Raw genomic sequence first — 16,065 nt, forward strand, 5'->3', positions numbered from 1 at the left:
AGCTTTCAGAGAAGACATGCCATTCTCCTAACACCCAGGCCTCTCGGAGCTCCTGTCAGCCTTGATGAAGTAGCTGTATGAAGAACTGTAAATTGGTTGAGATTTGATCCTGACAAGACTGGGATGATTGTGATTGGATCAGAGAGGAAATTGGAAATGTGAAGGCTCTGAGCTGACACACCATTAATCAGCACGTTCAGCCACTCCTGGTGGCAGCACGCCCCATCCCATTGCGATATTTCTGCAGTTCCTCACTGGGGAGAGCTCACTGATGAGTCCAGCCTGTTGCTCCTATTAGTGTGCCCTTGCATGTCTGGCCTCAATGTCACAGCCTGCTGATGCACCTGCATCTGCTCCCCATGTCAGTAAGTATCTTTGGTCACATCTCTCTGCCTTCACCTCTACTGTGTCACAGGCATGATGTCCGGACCCAGTATGGCATCTCCCTACGTTCACCGTGTTACGGAAATACTGTTCGCACCCAGTATGACATCTCCCTGCCTTCACCGTGGTACAGAAATAATGTCCGGACCCATTATGACCTCTCTGCCTTCACCGTGGTACAGAAATAATGTCCGCACTCAGTATGGCATCTTCCTGCCTTCACTGTGGTACAGAAATAATGTTCGCACTCAGTATGACATCTCCCTGCCTTCACCGTGGTACAGAAATAATGTACGCACTCAGTATGGCATCTCCCTGCCTTCACCGTGGTACAGAAATAATGTCCGCACTCAGTATGGCATCTCCCTGCCTTCACCGTGGTACAGAAATAATGTCTGCACTCAGTATGGCATCTCCCTGCCTTCACCGTGGTACAGAAATAATGTCCGCTCCCAGTATGGCATCTCTCTGCCTTCACTGGTACAGAAATAATGTCCGCACTCAGTATGGCATCTCTCTGCCTCCACCATGCTGCAGAAATAATGTCCGCTCCCAGTATGGCATCTCTCTGCCTTCACCGTGGTACAGAAATAATGTCCGCTCCCAGTATGGCATCTCTCGGCCTTCACCTCCATGTGGTACAGAAATTATATCTTGACCCTTTGTTGCAGCTCCTTGTCTTCACCTCCACTGCTATACATAGATAATGTATAGCACTTGACCCCTCAGTAGAGGTGTGCGAACGAATAAATACCTTCTTCACGAAAAAAATAGGGAAAATTTACTCGACCTTCACCCCCCAACACCTCCAAAGTAACACTGGAAAGCTCCCTGATACAGTGACCATATCTAAAATTGCACTAGACTCCCCAGACTCAAAACCCACACCAACCTTACAGTTTTGAGTCATTTACAACGGATGAGGTCCTAAAAACTATGTGCACAGTTAAATCCGGCTCTCCACTGGATCCATGCCCCCATTTCGTGTTTTCAAAAATTGCCCCCACACTTTGTCCCTTGATTACACAACTATTTAATAAATCCCTAAAAACTGCAATCTTCCCGGACACTTGGAAACACGCGTCAGTGGTACCCCTCCTAAAGAAAGCTGGATCGGACATCTCAAACCCTGAAAACTATCGACCCATCTCCCAGCTCCCCTACCTTTCCAAAGTTCTAGAGAAGCTGGTCAATGGACAACTGACCAGATACCTAGAAACAAACCTTCTCCTAGACCCTTCACAGACAGGTTTCAGGGCCAATAATAACACGGAGGCAACGCTGCTGGCAGTGTCGGACAGTATCAGATCTTCCACTGACCAAGGTGGGACGGTGGCACTGATATTGCTTGACCTGTCAGCGGCGTTTGACACGGTCTCCCATAACTGCCTGCTGAACATTCTTCGAAGCAAGGGAGTCAAATCCATTGCATTAAACTGGCTACACTCTTTTCTGAGCAATCGTACCCAGGCAGTACACATGGGACAATTCCACTCCAAATCGAGCCCCATCAGTTGCGGAGTCCCCAAAGGTGCCTCATTAAGCCCCACTCTCTTCAATGTTTATATGTCATCTCTTGCCGATATTGGAAGGAAGTGGGGCATTGGCATCTGCTCTTACGCAGACGACACGCAGCTGATGGTGGCTCTGGATGAAAATCTAAATTGCACAATTGTCTCTCAGAAATGGCCCAGTGGATGCACTCACACTGCCTAAAGCTGAACGCCGGGAAATCCGAGATACTACTGTTTGGCGGCGCCAAACGTGTGTGGGATATCACGTGGTGGCCACCCACATTAGGAACGGCCCCCACTCCGAAACAACACGCTAGGAACTTAGGCGTCATTATGGATGACGCCCTGTCCATGAAAGAGCATGTGCGAGTTCTCTGCGGGAAAGGTTTTGCAATCTTGAAACTTCTAGCCTGACTGTTTCCCTGGATCCCCCTGGACTGCAGACGTGCTGTCACACAGGCTTTGCTGGTCAGTCGTCTGGACTATAGTAATGCGCTCTTCGTGGGGATGAATGAACACCTGTTTACACGTCTGCAAGTACTGCAAAACTCTGCAGCTAAACTCATATGCAATAAAGGCAAGCGCGATTCCGCCTCGGACTGCCTGAGAGAACTTCACTGGTTACCTATGCGCCAAAGGTCGGTTTTTAAGCTGCTCTGCCATGCCCACAGGGCCCTCTATAAAACTGGTCCCATCATCCTCCAGGGAAAGATTGAATTCTACGTCCCTACTAGGAACCTACGCTCTCTCCAGTCCGCCCTAGCAAGAACTAAGCGCATATATAACGCTAGGACTGGCGGACGCTCATTCTCCCATCTGGCTGCAAAGAAATGGAATGAGCTCCCCCCGACTTAAGGCTTACCACTAACCACCTCCTGTTTCGAAAGAAATTAAAGACCCACCTCTTCCCTAAACTCTAATGTTCACCTTAGTACAGCTCGCAGTAGTCTCAGTACTGGTATAAGCGCCTTGATATCCCCTGAGATGAGTGTCGCGCTCTACAAATACCACAAAGAAATAAAAATAAATAATGCCCAGACCCTGTGAGGCAGCTCTGTCTTTATCTCCATCGGCACGTGAGATTATATCTGGAGCTACCATTGAAGCTGTCTGCCATTACATCCTCTATAACACAGGGGAAATGCCTAGACTCTGTGTCGCTGCTCTCTGACCTCTCCTTAGTTTACAGGGATGATGTGTGAACCCAAAATGGTATCTCTTTTCCTTCACCTCTGCTTTGTATTAGAGTCGATGCTCTGGCCCAGTAAAGCATCTCTTTGCCTTTAGATCTCCTCTGTTGAAAGGGGTGGTGTTGAGAACCATTGTCGAATCTCTGCCTGCACCTATGCTATCCTATAGGGACAGTGTTGTGACCCAGTGGCACTGCCTTCATTTCTACTATGATTTAGGGGCGGTGCTATGGGTCAGTGGCACCGCTCTTTATCTCCAACTCCTGTCAGGAGTGCTCCTGAGACTGTTTGGCAACATGGCGGCAGACTGCCTACAGGTGGGTTGGAATGCTGCCCTCAGATTAGCAGGGATTAGACAATTTGCTAGGATTCCTACCATCACTTTTTGTGTTACACGTTGAGATTAAGTGTCTCTGGGTGGGCTACACTTGTTCAGCTCCTCTGGGGAGCACGACTGAACTCCGTATTTCCTTATCAGGGGTCTCTATCCTTTTGTAAAACATATTGACGATTGTTTGAGTAGTGACCCCTATCAGCAGTGGACACACTGTGCAGGGTCACTAGCAGCGGCCACCCATGCATGAGTGATGAGATCCCATCCAGAACATTGGCTAGTACAATTTGATGTTGCTAAATGTGTGGGTAAGTATGATTTACTTTTTTAAACTCCTCACTATGCACCTTGAAGATATGTACTTCTTCCGGATAAATAGATGTGGAGTTGAGTACTTGAATACAACTATACTTACCTTTTACATACTTACCTTCAAAGTCTTGTAAAAGTTTATATTTTGGAGACAGTACATTGGCTGAATTTTATTTTCAAACTGATAGAGTAGTAGAATGTCACCCACCCAGATGCATAAGACGGGGCTTCTAACATCAATGTCAGGAAAGGTTTTATCGTAATAAAATGCCTCTGTTACTAGTAAAACGACAGCTGCAGCATTAAGTGCGCAATGGCACAAACGTGGGGGGTGTCCAACCTTTTCTGTAAGAAGAGCTACTTATGTTCAATGACGATCCTCCTGAGCTGCTGTAACGGTGACAACACCAGACACGATTACATCAGCGGCCACACTATGTGGGATTACCAGCAGTAATCTAATCCATGCTCCCGGCAACGGTGCTAGCAGTGATGTAAAAAAAGGCTTTGTCAAACAACTGAATGTTAGATTTTAAAAATACATGGTCTCCTCTCATGTGGATTTTACATTTTTGGATTAACTCACTTAAAGAAAATCTTGCCCTTCTATTGCAAGCGGCCTTCTCCTGTAAGGCTGTAGTAGACCCGCTGAATTAAGTATTGTACTGTACTACACTTCAGGGCGCTACTTCCAGGTTACTGCCAAGCTATATGTTGGAGACACCTGCCTTAGATGCTGGAACCCCCATCAGATGATGCCTGCAGTGCAGGGATGTACAGATTTCCCAAATGCCAGATGAGATGGGGCAAGTCTGAGTAGGAGAGCTTGAAGAGTTGCTGTGCGTTTTTATGGTCGTTGACATACTCACCCTAATTGCACCTGCTTTTATGGCAGCAAGAGTGTGCCAAAGCAAGGTGTGGGCATAGTAAGACATAGGTGAGATCTGACTCCTGGCTTCTCAGTGATACCAGTGGCTGGCTAGTGATGTCTGATTGACGGACAGAATGTGCCGTTCTGCAGTCTCTTCATTGGAGGACTAACGAGCCCCTTGGTGGTAGTCTGCAGTTTTGAACAGAAGCCAGATCAATCTGTTTTCTACCGCCTATTCAAGCTCTCCTCCTCCGATGCATTTTAATTTTCAAAGCATTGCTGAGCAACCAAACTCCCCTGCTACAGAGCAGCTGTAGTCCCCGCCTTAAACAGCTGATGGGGCTTGTGTTTTGTCCCTACTGTTATAACAATTAAGGCAGGGTCCCCACAGAGGATACTGGGAGAAGCTTGCTGGATCAAAGGCCAGCTAAGTATTTGCAGACTCTCAATATATTTTGCACCATTTTCTGTTTCTTCGACACCTTCGTTCTCTTCCAACGTGTTTTTCGTAAGATTCTCAGCTATCAGTTGTGGGTCAACTACACCCATTGTATGTAGTTCTGCGTGCGCAATGTTTCCAGTGTAATTGTTAGATTATGGACCACATAAAGTCCAATGGCCCAGCTGTGTACACCGAGATGATTCTTGTTCAGCCTTCCGAAAAACTTTCTCCAGAAAGCTGTTGTGAAGTGTGACGCTTTTGGGCAGGTTGTAGGCTCTACCTCAAACTCTCTCAGTAGCCTGTATCTTCCCCCCCCCTCCTTATTTTACATTCTCTGTACTTTGGTGCCAGTGTGCCATTTGTGGTTGTATCCTTGTGTTCTCACTCCGTGCACTCTGGTCTGGTTCACAATTGCCATGCGCTTTTTGTGGCAAAGTCCTTGTGTTCAGTCTGTGCAAACTTGCCTAGTTACCAATTTTTGAACATGTCCATGTGTTCACAAACAGTGCACACTGGTCTGGTTCCCAGTAACATGCAGCATTTGTGGCCATGTTCTTACTCTGTGCACATTGGTCTAGTTCCCAATACCAAGCATTGTTTGTGGCAATGTCCCTGTGTTTACAGTAGGTGCACACTGGTCTGGTTCCAAATACCATGCAGTGTTTTGCGGCCTTGTCCGTATGTTTTCTCCCAGTGCACACTGGTCTGGTTCCCAGTAACGTGGCGTTTGCGGCCATGTCCTTATGTTCTTACTCTGTGCACATTGGTCTAGTTCCCAATACCAAGCATTGTTTGTGGCAATGTCCCTGTGTTTACAGTAGGTGCACACTGGTCTGGTTCCCAGTGCCGTGCATCGTTTGACAATGTCCTTCCGTTCTGAGTCAGTGCACACTGATCTGGTTCCAAATACCATGCTGCGTTTTGCGGCCTGTCTGTATGTTTTCTCCCAGTGCACACTGGTCTGGTTCCCAATACAATTTGGCGTGTGTGTCCCTGTCCTTTTATTAAAAGGCTTGCAAATAATCAGGAAATTCCTGCCATACATAGACACAAAAATCATGGCATACGCGGAAGTTTTAGCTTTTGTAACCTCGGAACCTGAGAAAGCTATAATAGCTATAGAACGAGAGGCCCAGTGCTTTGTGGAGATCTCTGGGATACTTGTTAAATAAAGGGAAAGCCCAGATTATCGTTAACAACAAAATCAACTGGATGGATTATCGAGTTGTCATTAAGGCAAGGTACCTAGGCATGAACATCCTGGCTGAAACAGATTTAATAGTTGGAGAAAATGTGGATCTGCTCGCATTAAACCGGCTTAATAATTTACATCTGTCGATGGTGGGCTGGTTCAATGTCCTCAAAATGGTCTTTTTTCCTATTTATTTATTTATTTTTTGTTTTTTAAGAACTATCCCTCTTGAATTCACTAATTCAATATTACAAAAATGTGTTCGTCTTTTTCCCAATTTATATGGGCTTATTCACAGCCAAGGAGATCTCTTAAATATTTATCCCTTCCCCGGGAGAGAGGGGGCGGGGCGCTTCCAAATTTAGGGATATATTACTGGGCCACTGTCCTGCAGATATGCCCAGTATTGGTACAAGGCCAGCCTTCAGTACCAGTAACAGACCTCGGTCTCCTATTTAAACTTTTCCTCGGGTCTGATGCTTGGGGGTGTTTTTGGCGTCAGCTCGAATTCAGGTATTATAAGAAGGTTTGATTCAAGACCCTTATGGGAACCTTCAAGGTCTTCACCGCCTTGCTCAAGCTACTGGGAATCAGTAGATTGAATTACTACACCCCTACTAGAAACAATGATAATTTGCCAGGTATATTTGGGGGATCTTTTAAAAACTGGTTTAACTCTGGCATAAATAAATTGGTGTTCCTGTATTCGACTGAGGGTGTCTTGACATTTGAGGATCTTAAAACTCAATTTGATTTGAGCCACAATGAGGCCTTTAAATATCTAGCCATTAGGATTTTTTTAATCATGCAAGGCAGGCAGGTCCTCGGGGTTCACGGAAAGTGAACTTATTGAGAGATTAAGTCCACTACACCCCGAATTGGGTCCTTCTACGGCACTCTTAACAGCCAAATTCCTTTTTTTTATTACATTTTTTACAGCATTTATTCCCCTAAATCCTCTCCCCCCCCCCCCTGCACAGGACAGCCTAATTCCTTTTTTTTATTACATTTTTTACAGCATTTATTCCCCTAAATCCTCCCCCCCCCCACCCCTGCACAGGACAGCCTAATTCCTGATGACTTGGCCAAAAGTTCAAGTAAATGGCTACAGATATTGGATATGTCCAACAATGTCTTCTGCCTAGCTCTCCAATTTGCTCAAAGCGATTTACGTTCAGCTAGCATACCAGCACAATTCTACAAAGCTTGCTTTTATTTGTACTATACACCAAGTAGAATTGTGAAATGCGGAACTGGCAGAGGCACTCATTGCCCGCGATGCTCTGAATATAGCACAGACTCCGTCCATATGTTTGTCACATGCGAGAAACTTGGGCTCCTACTAAGATACAAGATTTTCTCGGGTTAATTATATCTTGAGATATCCTGCTCACCCCCACTATGGTTTTATTGGGTATACAAGAATAAGTAGATAGAAAAAGAGGAGGGGCCTTAATTTTCATTGCAATGGCAATCTATAGGTTGTGTATAACATCTGCTGGGTAGATCCGTGGTTGGCCCGTATATATTCAATATGTAACCTTGAAAAAGCTATTTACTCCAAGAAGGGTTTCCGGGCCATAAAGAAAGGTTTGGTTATTTGGTAACCCCTGTCTAGCTGGCTTTGCCAGACAAAACCTCAACAAACTTAGGGAGGTGGTGTAAAGTTCCCTGCTTCTTGTGCTTGGCTGGCGAATCGCTAGAGGGATAGTTAGTCCATATAATTGAGGATTAGAAGATTGGCCTAGCCCGGTATGTCATTTTTATGCATTTTTTGCACTGCTGTTCGTGTATTTTGCACTTTGAACCATTTGCACAGGTCACTTTACCTTTAATGAATGCATATCTGAAAACTGATGAACTGTAATTTTGCACTTTATGTACTTATTGTACTGGGGCCAGAAGAAACGCTCCGAGTATTGTCCTCTATGTTCTTGTAGACATGAAATGATGGAAATGGTTAAAATGCTAAATGGACTTTCCTGTTTTTTCCGTGGGTACATGTTGGACGGGGAAGGTTAGGATGGAGGGGGGGGGGGGGACACTGTACCTCGCTGCTTTGTTTTCTTTTTTGTAAATGGCATAATTAAAAATCTATAATAAAAAAAAAACGATAAGTCACCCCTAAGGCAGGCCTTTCAATCATGAATGCTGGTTGCTCCGTTATAAGGGTGAGGATGCCCCTTCATGAGCAGGACACCCCTACAATCCACGGAGTCTACTGGGTTGCAAGTTCGTCAGCCATTACGCAATATAGAGTGGCCATGCGGCATTGTGCGATAGCTAACTCTAAACTGGCTGTAACAAACCCTGTTGTGTTTGGTATAAAACATGTTGGAATCATACTGTAAACAGTGTGGGAGGTATGATTCCAGGTACTGTAAAGCTATTCTGGGAGGCCCTCAGTGCTCCTGGGAACTGTCTTAGACCTGGACTGCGAAATATGGCTGCTGCCGACCAGAGACACGATTCTGCCCTCCTGCTGCTGAACCAAGCTAGAGCAGGGGAAGGCAGGTCAATAGGTGTCCTGTCACACAGAGGTGTGACCACCTCCCAGACAGGACTTTGTGTATTGGGACTGGGTGGGGGCGCTTGCCAGCGCCACTAGACTGCTTTGAAGGGCACATTTGGTGCCCTCCTTGCATACTCCAGTTGAAACCAGTTCAGGGAGCTGTTGGCTCTCGCTCTGGCCCAAAAATGGATAGAGGACAAGGGAGTAGGCTCCCCCACCTCTCCTCTGGGAGGGACCCCTGAATTGTTCCAACCCTTTCCTTAGGGTACTTAAGGGCTTGCCTGTGAATGGTTCCTTATATTTGTCGTGGGACATGGTTCAGATCCAAAACCTCTTCAACTTCAACTGTCTGGGTACTTTGGGAACCGAGACTCTAACTTGGAAGACTCCTGCTGCTCCTGGTCTCATTGTCTTGACAGTCTCCTGAGTCTGTGCCTGTGCTTCATATAGGTTCTTTTACAGGCCTGTGGACATCCAAGACACCAAAGGAATCTCCCTTGAAGTAAAGGAGTTACTTCCCTGCATCTGCAGGCACCGCAACAAAGCTGATCGGTCTGCTGTTCCTGCCCTCCTGTGGACTCTAAAAGGTTCAGCAACATAGGTGGTGGTTCTGCAACTCCCTCGAGGCCTACACTGTCTTCAGCAATTTTGAAGCCAGTATCTCTTGTCGGAACCGATGGAGCAGTACCCCTGCGCCGACTTGCTTATGCCAAGGTTTATTGACTCGCTTCACCAGATATCTTTGGGGTCCAAGAAGCTCCAGCCTCAAGCATCTCCTGCAACCAAGATTTTGCAGCGTGAATCTTTCTGGATTCACTATGCTGTGCATATTCCGCAATCTGGTGGTTGGGTCCGGAATCGTAGTCTTTTTTTCTCTTTTTTTTTTTTTGTCTTAGCCCAGGTGGGCGTCGACATCCCACCATTTGGTGTACCTTCGGTGATGTCGGCATGCTTCCGGCGGAAGCTACCACCCTTGGGCGCCATCTTCGGATTCTTTTTTCTGTCTCTTTTTTCTTGTTTGTCTTTGTAGTGAATCCATGGCTATGTTTGTTAATTTTTTTTTTTTTTTTTTTACGTAATGCTTTTCACGTATCTTTTCACGTATCTTGTAAGCTACAACTTGCTTTCTTTTCTATATGTTTCCACCTTCTTCTCCAGCCTCATCTTTCTGGCGGAGGCGGGTGGGTTCGCTAGTGAATCCAGAAAGATCTTCAAGCTGCAAAACTACACCGACAGGTAAGAAACTATTCGTTTTGCAGCGTGAATCTTTCTGGATTCACTATGCTGTGCATAGATTTTGTAGCGGTTTTCGTTACTTTTGTGGCGGTTGGGTGGAAGATGAGCGTTGGTTGTTGAATATATGTTGAAGCACCTTTTGTCCTACTTGTGCTTCTTTGTTCATTTGTACATCCATGCAATAGTGCTTAGCGACGTTTCCAGCAGTCTCTTTGTGTTTACGGTCAGTGCACACTGGTCTGGTTCCCATTGCCATGTGGCGTTTGTGGCCGTGTTCTTGTGTACTCAATCCGGGCACACTTGTCTGGTTCCCAATGCAATGCAGCGTTTGTGTCAGTGTCCTTTGTGTTTTCACTCAGTGCACACTGGTCTGGTTTCCAAAGCTATGTGGCGTTTTTTACCATGTCCTTGTGTTCTCGCTCCATGCACACTGATTTGATTCCCAATGCCATGTGGTGCTTATGGCATTGTCCGTGTGCTCTCAGTGATGGCAGTGTCCTTGTGCTCTTAGTGAACACTATTCTGGTTCCTAGTGCCATGCTACGTTTGTGGCTGTGTACTTTTATTCTCCCTCCGTGCACACTGGGCAGGATCTAAATGCCGTTTGGTGTTTGTGGCTGTGTCCTTGTGTTTTCTCTCCGTGCACACTGGTCTGATTCTCAATGCCAAGTGATATTTGCGGTCATGTCAGTGTGTTCTCACTCTGTGCACACTGGTCTGGTTCTCAGAGCTCGGTGTATTCTCCCTGCCCGTTCATTCCAGTGTAGTAATCAGAGGTAGGTGTACTCTGTCGAAGGACTAAATCTGAAACCCAAGCATACACGTTGCTCACCCTGAATAGTTGTCTCTCGGCTGTGGAGTGATCAGTGGAGCACGATGCATGGACTTGGGCTTGTACAGCCCTTGATGATTCTACACAACCACAGCCTTCATTGCTTCTGTGCCGGTTGTGAGCACACACTAGCATCTGAGATCAAGTTTTACCTTCGTTTTACAAGGTTGGCAGTCTTCTATGGTGTACTTTGACCGGGGAATCTTTTCAGGATTCAGTGTTGGTAGTCTGGATGGGCTCTGCTGTCGTAACAAATGTTTAAGAAACGAGCATCAGGAGTGGTCAGTTTTGAAGATGGCTAGTCTGCCGTGTTTGCATTGATTTCTTGTGCTCAAACTGGGTTTTACTCATCAATGCCATTATAGTGGGTTTGCTCCTTTCGATTTAGCAAAGTGACTCTCTTTGCTTTGTCCAGGCAGTCATCATCAAAACCTTATTCCTAAATTATGGGTTGGGAAAGGTCTTTGTCAAACCATTTCTGGATTACAGAACCCTTTCTTTGTTAAGCTGTTGGGTTTGCTGAAGTTCAATAGTATTTTTCCAAATATTTGTTACAGCTAATTGATGCTGAGCACTTCATTTGTACAACACGGTTTATACTCGAAGGGTGTCCTGGATTAAGACAGACTACCACTAACAGACAGCAGCTGATCATCGGAGGAATGAACTTCTTTTATGCAGCAATATTTCAATGCTTTTCTGAAAGTCAGATAGTCTGGCGTCAATCTAAGAGATTCTGGTGAACCATTCCTGGCTGACTCAATGACGAGGACTGTCCGCCTTCAGCTTTGCCATAGGTTGTAGGGTCTCCAGGCTGGCCCTAGGAGCCTACAGATAGATTAGTCCTCTCAGGTCAAATGTTCCATGAACTATTCTTCTACCAATGTACCATATCCAAATAACGAGAGCGTGGTCCCCTCTCCGCGCTCTGACAATATCCAGTGCTGCCTTCTTTTGTATAGCCTGGAATTTGGAGATAAGTTTCTTGGGGCTTTAGTCTGAGTATGTCAGTAATGGAGCCCGGATAATTGTTGCCCGAAACATCACTTTCTTACAGAACTGGGGGAGAGGAGGGAAATGTTGCTCTGCATCTTTATAAAGAAGGGAAAAGCTGCCACCGCTTCATTAGTGCGTGTGGCGCTCAAACCTAAGATTAGCCTAAATTATCCCTACATTTTTCACTGTGAAAACTGCCTCAGGAGTCCTTCCTAGGTTAGATGTGGGTGCAGATACTAGATTTCATACTCCGGACAAGGGTTTTAGCCTTGTTGGCGTTATTACACATCCAAGAGGCAACTGCAACAAAAAAAGTTAACGTTTTCTTGGTCCTCCCCCCAGTGGGTTGTTCAAGGGAAGCATTATTTTAGTGTCCTCCACGTTTGTCATAAATGAAAACTCAAGGACTGAATCAATCCGTCAAGTGGAGCCACATACATATGAACAAGCATTTACAATGCAATGGTTTCGCCTTTGGAAAAGTTTGAGCTATTGGCATTGTCAATGACAACATTTTTATTTATGTCTTGGTTTTGAAAATAGATAAATAAATGGCATTGTCATTTACTATGCCAATAGCTTAATCTCTTGCAAATGTGAGACCTATTGCATTTGCACCCACACCGAGCAACACACAGAGCCACATGCACCCACACAGACAGAACCACACACACACACACACACACACAGACGGACGCAGACAGAAAAGCAAACACAGAAAGGGCACACCACACAGACTCTGGCAACCGCAAGAACCAGCCAAGAAAAATTCCACGACGTCTACCCGATGCTATAAACACAGGTTATTTTCGGGGAGAAATAACTGATAGAAAACTATTTAAACATTAAAACGAAAGCAGAAGCAGCCTGCAGTTTGGCCCCTCCCATTTTCTTTCTCTTTTGGGTTGTCCCCGGCCATTCTCATATTACTTAATTAAATCGTTCAGAGAGGTGTCTTAATGTCACGATTGTCCTTGCATCATCCGGAGGCATCATTGCAGTGGGATGTTGCAACGGGCTCGGAAGAGGCTAAAATTAAACATGTTTCACAAGACCCGTTTCACCGCCCCCATCACACCCCTGCGCCACACAACAAAGTTGAAGCAGCCACTGCCTAAATGATACATTTCCAAAGTCATAGAAAATGAAGAGTTAAAGAAAGGCATCGAAAATAGTTATGTGCTTCTCGTTACACACCACACATCAAAGGAAACTGGAATAATATAATGTCTTTATAAATGCAATTGTTGTACATGTGGAAGAACCTCCATTGTGAGTGTTTTAGTAAGAATAGCACCACCAGGAGCTGGCACTTCTTGACACAGTCTGGCACAGACATCGTTTCAACTGCCGCTGAGGAGCCCGCCTTTTTTCCCACGGTCAGATATATGTGATTGACACGTCAGTGATGTGAAAGCTAGGGCTGAGACGCAGGAAACACTTCTTTCGCTAACGAAAATATGGTCGCCATTTTACAATACACCGATAACCGTTTAAGATACGTTATAGGCTAGATTTCTTTGTACTGGAAACGTTTTAAAATACATATTTTATATGAAAAGTAGATATGATGTAATACTTCACTCTGTTACATAGTAGTTTCGTAGAGCATCATTTAATTCAAATTTTTAAAAGTAGCACGGTTTCATATCTAATTTAACTACAATGATTTTAATTTAAAAGTATTTGACGTGTTTTGCAATGTTGCCTTTCTACATCTGGCTGGAATGGATCACTGCATTTCCGAGAAGGCTGCCACCTGTTAGAGACTGGCTGTGCATGTCTTTCTTTGGTGTCGGATACACGGACAGCGGGTGGAGACACGGACAGCGGGAGGGGGGTGGGAATGGGCACACGGACAGCGGGAGGGTGGGGCTGGAACGGACACACATGGACAGCGGGAGGGGGGTCGGTAACCTGTTAGAGACTGGCTGTGCATGTCTTTCTTTGGTGTCGGATACACGGACAGCGGGTGGAGACACGGACAGCGGGAGGGGAGGGAACGGGCACACGGACAGCGGTGGGGGGGGGCAGGAACGGGCACACATGGACAGCGGTGGGGGGGCAGGAACGGGCACACATGGACAGCGGGAGGGGGTTCGGTAACCTGTTAGAGACTGGCTGTGCATGTCTTTCTTTGGTGTCGGATACACGGACAGCGGGTGGAGACACGGACAGCGGGAGGGGGGGTGGGAACGGGCACACAGACAGCGGGAGGGGGGCGGGAACGGGCACACATGGACAGCGGGAGGGGGGTCGGTAACGGGCACACGGACAGCGGGAGGGGGGGCGGGGGAGGACAGCAAGCACTCACCAAGGACGCACTCACCTGGACATCTTCCGGCGGCAAATGATCAAAACAAGGCGTCCCCCCCAAAAAAAGGAACCGCCCACCACCTTAATGACGTTGTCAAAGGGGCAGGATGAGAGAAAATCGCCGGGAACGCCCACCAATCGCCTCGTACAATGACGGACGCCTCTCTCTTCCAATGGCTAGCCTCCATTTATGGAGCTAGCCAATGGAAGACAGAGGCGGAACAAAGCCCACATACTATTCTCATAAGATTTCGCCTGTGCGAAACGCTGCTTGCGCAGCTTTCGACAGGCGAAACCTAAAAAGGGTGGGAGTGAGCCTTGAGGATATCCCTGCGCGCAGGATTAAATATGAAATAATGCGATGAGATTTTCACTGCTTGACTTCTGTCTTGTAAGTATGAGTCTCTCCATTCCAACACTGAGTCTGCAATACAGATCAAATGCAGCGTCAGAAGCAATTTGTCGAGAGAGGTGGTATCAGATACTGCATTGAAGTCTAAGGAGATAAGGACAGCATTTACAACCAACCCCACCCTCTCCCAGCACCTCATGCAACATACACCTTAGTGCGCCTATAACTAAAATAAGTGTTATGTAGAATCCAGAGCCGCTTTTGTACCAAATAGTTCATGATTTGTTAGTTTAATTGCTTTCCCAGAATTTTAATTGGAAATGGAAGTTGTGAAGCCTGATAATAGTTAATCAAAGTGGCTGGAACTGCTGCTGTTATTTTAGGATTTATTCCTTTTTTTGTCTCGCTGTGGTTACATCTGATTACATTGCTGTTTTTAGTGCAAATATATTTTATTTTGCATTCTTGTTGTAAGATGCATGATCTTTAACCTTGCTTGCTAAACACGTCTTTTTAGTATATGCATCTTTTGCTGTAGTACACGAGGAGTGGGCAAGCAAGGGAGGCAGATGAGGACAGGCTTCGGTTGACGTTCTTTGCTGATTTTAGTGTCAAGGCTAAGTGCACAGAAAGTACCTGCTTTCTCATCTTGGACGCTTCTTCTTTTTTTCGGATAAACCGCATCGTTCATAAATGCTGATCCTCGAATTTGCATTTGTTGTAATGGAGGTTGCAGACAGCATTCCTTGTGCACCATGCATTGTCTGTTGTGTGGGTTTCGTGTGGTTTTTAGGGCTGGCGCAATATTTGATTGTGTCTCTGTATTGTTTTGCTATTATCGTGCCACCTTGCATGGTTTTTCAACGTGCAGCGTAGAGTCGACTGCCCATGCTCACCTGTCTCCATGTCTTCTCCACACAGGCGCTCTTTGTGCTCTTCATCCTCGCCTACATCCACATCGCCTTCTCTCGGTCCCCCATCAACTGCCTGGAGCACGTGCGTGATAAGTGGCCCAGGGACGGGATCCTGCGAGTGGAAATCCAGCGAAACTCCTCCCGTGCCCCCATCTTCCTGCAGTTCTATGAGGCGGATAGCACTGTGGAAGGTGCGAAAGAGTCTACCGCAGACGAAGACACTGAAGAGGAGGAGCTCAGCATTGAGATGTTTGAAAACAGCTCGATCAAGGTACCGTTGCTTTCATCCAGCAAAGTTGGCTGAGTATTATGGCCATGGTTGTGAAAGGTGGACTTCACCTGCACTTGTCTTGTATGGGAGTGAAGGATTTTACTCCTAGAATAATTTTTTTTATTAACACACTGCTCTAGCTACCCCCTTTTTTCTCGTATGGCATACCTGGTGTTTTATTTATGTCACCTTGGTCTATTCCTAAGAACCAATCACGCCTTCTCAGTTAGCTCTGGCATCCTCCATCTTGGATACATCTCCGTACCCACGGCCATCTTTATGCTTGACCATGTTGCTTTGTGTACCTCCTACTTGCTCCATGCCCCGTCTTACCGATTTTCTGCCTCTCACTATCAGTCATGTTTTGTATTGCACTCCCACTGCTCCTGGTCGTGCC

The 16,065-nt window shown here is 46.1% G+C and overlaps 1 protein-coding gene across 2 annotated transcripts in view; it reads left to right on the plus strand.

The window, feature by feature from the left end:
* The window catches only part of TMEM259 (transmembrane protein 259), a 135,205-nt gene that overhangs the window by 33,426 nt on the left and 85,714 nt on the right, over positions 1 to 16,065 (plus strand). For both annotated transcript variants that reach the window (XM_078670678.1, XM_078670679.1), the window contains exon 2: positions 15,405 to 15,668. In XM_078670678.1, coding sequence (XP_078526804.1) covers positions 15,405 to 15,668 — 264 coding nt within the window. The remainder of the gene's footprint in view (positions 1 to 15,404; positions 15,669 to 16,065) is intronic.

Source organism: Lissotriton helveticus, chromosome 12, assembly GCF_964261635.1.
Source record: "Lissotriton helveticus chromosome 12, aLisHel1.1, whole genome shotgun sequence".
In the NCBI taxonomy this organism is placed as follows: domain Eukaryota; kingdom Metazoa; phylum Chordata; class Amphibia; order Caudata; family Salamandridae; genus Lissotriton; species Lissotriton helveticus.